General features: G+C 45.8%; 1 protein-coding gene across 1 annotated transcript; it reads left to right on the top strand.

Annotated features, from left to right (window-relative positions):
- The first annotated feature begins 1,327 nt into the window (after positions 1 to 1,327).
- LOC103707561 (protein DMP3-like) lies at positions 1,328 to 2,156 on the top strand. Its single transcript, XM_008792093.3, has one exon. The coding sequence runs from the start codon at positions 1,363 to 1,365 to the stop codon at positions 2,020 to 2,022; it is 660 nt and encodes a 219-aa protein (XP_008790315.2). The 5' UTR covers positions 1,328 to 1,362; the 3' UTR covers positions 2,023 to 2,156.
- Positions 2,157 to 2,650: the final 494 nt, after the last annotated feature.

The following is a 2,650-nucleotide window of genomic DNA, read 5'->3' on the forward strand; positions in this document are numbered from 1 at the left end:
TGAAGGTGCTGGTGGTTGTCCCGGTTGGAGCCGTGGAACTGGGCGAGGAGAGAGGGGCGCCGACGGAAACCCTGGGGGAAGCGGCCGAGAGGACGTCCTTGCTGTGGCCGAAGAAGCGGCGGGTGGTGGCGCTGGTGGAGAGGTCCCAGAGGTGGAGCTCGCCGTCCCAGGATTCGGAGAGGGCGAGCGGCCGTCGGAGGAGAAGACAACGTCCTCGACGAAGTGGGAGCACGCGGCGGCGCAGGACGGCGGAGCGGCGACGGGGCGCTCGGGACCGAGCGGTGGCTCGCGACAGGAGGATTCTTCTCCTCCGTAACCGGCAGGCGCGGCGGCCGGCAATGGGGAGCCGAGCGCGTCCTCCTCTCCTCCTTGCTCGGGGCACGATCGGCGGTGAGTACGCAAGCGGAGCCGAGCGGGTCGCGAGACCGGGCTTTCCCCTTCCTTCGTCTCGGGAGCCGCCGGAAACAGAGAAAACCCACACGGGAACAGGAGGGCCGCGGGAAGAAAAAGAGAGTTTTGTTCTCGGTTGGGAAGAGAGACACCCACATGAGCCCCACGTGAAGCCTTTCTTCTTTTGTTTTCCGCTTGGGAAGAGTGCCTTGGAAGAGAGGATACACAACCCAAAAGCCTGAGCCCTCCACGTGAAGCAAACAACCTCCCACGGATTTTTTTTTTTGTTTTTTATTTTTTAACAAATAATTAAAAAAAAGATTACAAAAAAAGTGCCGAGGCTGAAGATCCGGCCACCTTTCAAACAAGACAGAAGAAACAGAGAATCTACAAGCAACGACCACAAAAAAAATGGAAGAGAAGACGGCAGCAGATTATGTGATCGGTGGCTTTAATACCATGTTCAAAAAGAAGAATGATAGAAGAGAGCTGTATTTCCGTCTGTCCGTTGCAATGTACAAGAGCAGCCTTTATATATACTAGGAGGCTGACTAAGTTTGGCGCAATCAATTATAAATCAATAAAGATGAAATTTAGTAAGGTCGGCTAAGTTTAGCACAATCAATTATAAATCAATTAAGATGAAATTTAGTAAGGCCGATTAAGTTTGACACAATCAATCATAAATTAATCAAGATGAAATTTGGTAAGGCCGACTAAGTTCGGCACAATCAAATATGATCCTAATCAACCATATAATTTAACGGTCAGCAATATCTCCGTCAGATGACATTTGGTTTATAAATATCCCACTACTCCTATAGGCACCACATAAAATCACCGAAGTCTCTAGCCTTCTGAACACACGTGAAGAAGGCCAAAGAAAGCCACTGCCAAGCTTCTGTTGAATAATATACTTCAGCTCAAGAAAACCACAGCCTCTCTCTCTCTCTCTCTCTCTTCTTATCCTCAATGGCAGAGCCATCATCTGTGATCCAAATTGCAAATGGCCAGGATTCAGAACTGAGAAAATTGGATAGGTTGACCCCATTAAGGGGCACTACTCCCAGCCAGAGGCCATTGGTGATCGATAAGACCCTGTCGACTGCGGCGAACCTCGCGCAGCTCCTGCCGACCAGCACCGTCTTCGCCTTTCATGCTCTCTCCCCTTCCTTCTCCAACCATGGCATCTGCTACACTTCCAACAAGTGCATCACCTTGTCGTTAGTTCTCCTTTGCACCATCTCTTGTATCTTCTTCTCCTTCACCGATAGTTTCAAAGGGACCAACGGAAAGTTGTACTATGGCATGGCCACGTTCAAAAGCTTCATTGTTTTCAATTACGAGCATTCTGATGGGGATCGAAGCAAGGTGTTGGAGGACTTGTCGAGGTTTCGGATACGGTGGTTGGACTACGTCCATACCTTCTTCTCGGTGCTGGTGCTCTTGGCTCTAACCTTTAGTAATACCAATATACAGAACTGCTTCTTTCCGGATTCTGGGCCAAACTCGAAGCAGATCCTCGAGAATTTGCCGCTTGGGGCCGGGTTCTTGTCGAGCATGGTGTTTTTGATCTTTCCAACCCCTCGGAAGGGAATTGGATATTCGGATATGGCGCCTCATTCAGAGTAAGCTGTTTTGGTTATCATGTTCGGATTCTTCTTCTAATAGATGTGAAATGTAAAGGATTAACATTAAGATATCCTATATATTTCTTCTAGGAGGACTGTATCAACAAGTATATGTGCTTTAAATGGGTATAATATCCAATAGCTTCTTGACGTGAATTTTTTTTCTTACTTAGCAAGATTGGTCAGTCATGCATCACAAAAAAAGAAAAAGAAAAAGATAGGCTTGATCTCGAGTCAACTCAAAAACAAGCAATTTCAACTATTTGTTTGGAGCCTAAATTTTGGACTCAAGTTTCCAATTTGTTCGTGGTCTCTCCTCATGTGGGACCACCTCATTTGAAATTTAAAATTAAAAAAAATGGATAAGAAGAAAACCGCTGGCTAGCGTGAGTTAATTGCAAAGGAACCATGATATACGGGCTCTACGGAAACGAAAGAGAAAAAAAAAATTAAGAAGAAGAAAAAAAAAGAAAAGATGCAGCTTTGTCGGATCGATAATCGGATGGTTGATTTTATCCATATTTGACTGAAATTTTAGTATGTTATTTCCAACATTGAGGACTACAGATTGGACGGTTTAGATTTTAAAAAGCTTTTTGTATTGATTATTTCAAGCATCAATACTCGAA

Source organism: Phoenix dactylifera, chromosome 1, assembly GCF_009389715.1.
Source record: "Phoenix dactylifera cultivar Barhee BC4 chromosome 1, palm_55x_up_171113_PBpolish2nd_filt_p, whole genome shotgun sequence".
NCBI lineage: Eukaryota > Viridiplantae > Streptophyta > Magnoliopsida > Arecales > Arecaceae > Phoenix > Phoenix dactylifera.

What these genes read in the sequence shown, in the direction of transcription:
- LOC103707561 (XM_008792093.3), top strand. Translation starts at nt 1,363, where the DNA reads ATGGCAGAGCCATCATCTGTGATCCAAATTGCAAATGGCCAGGATTCA.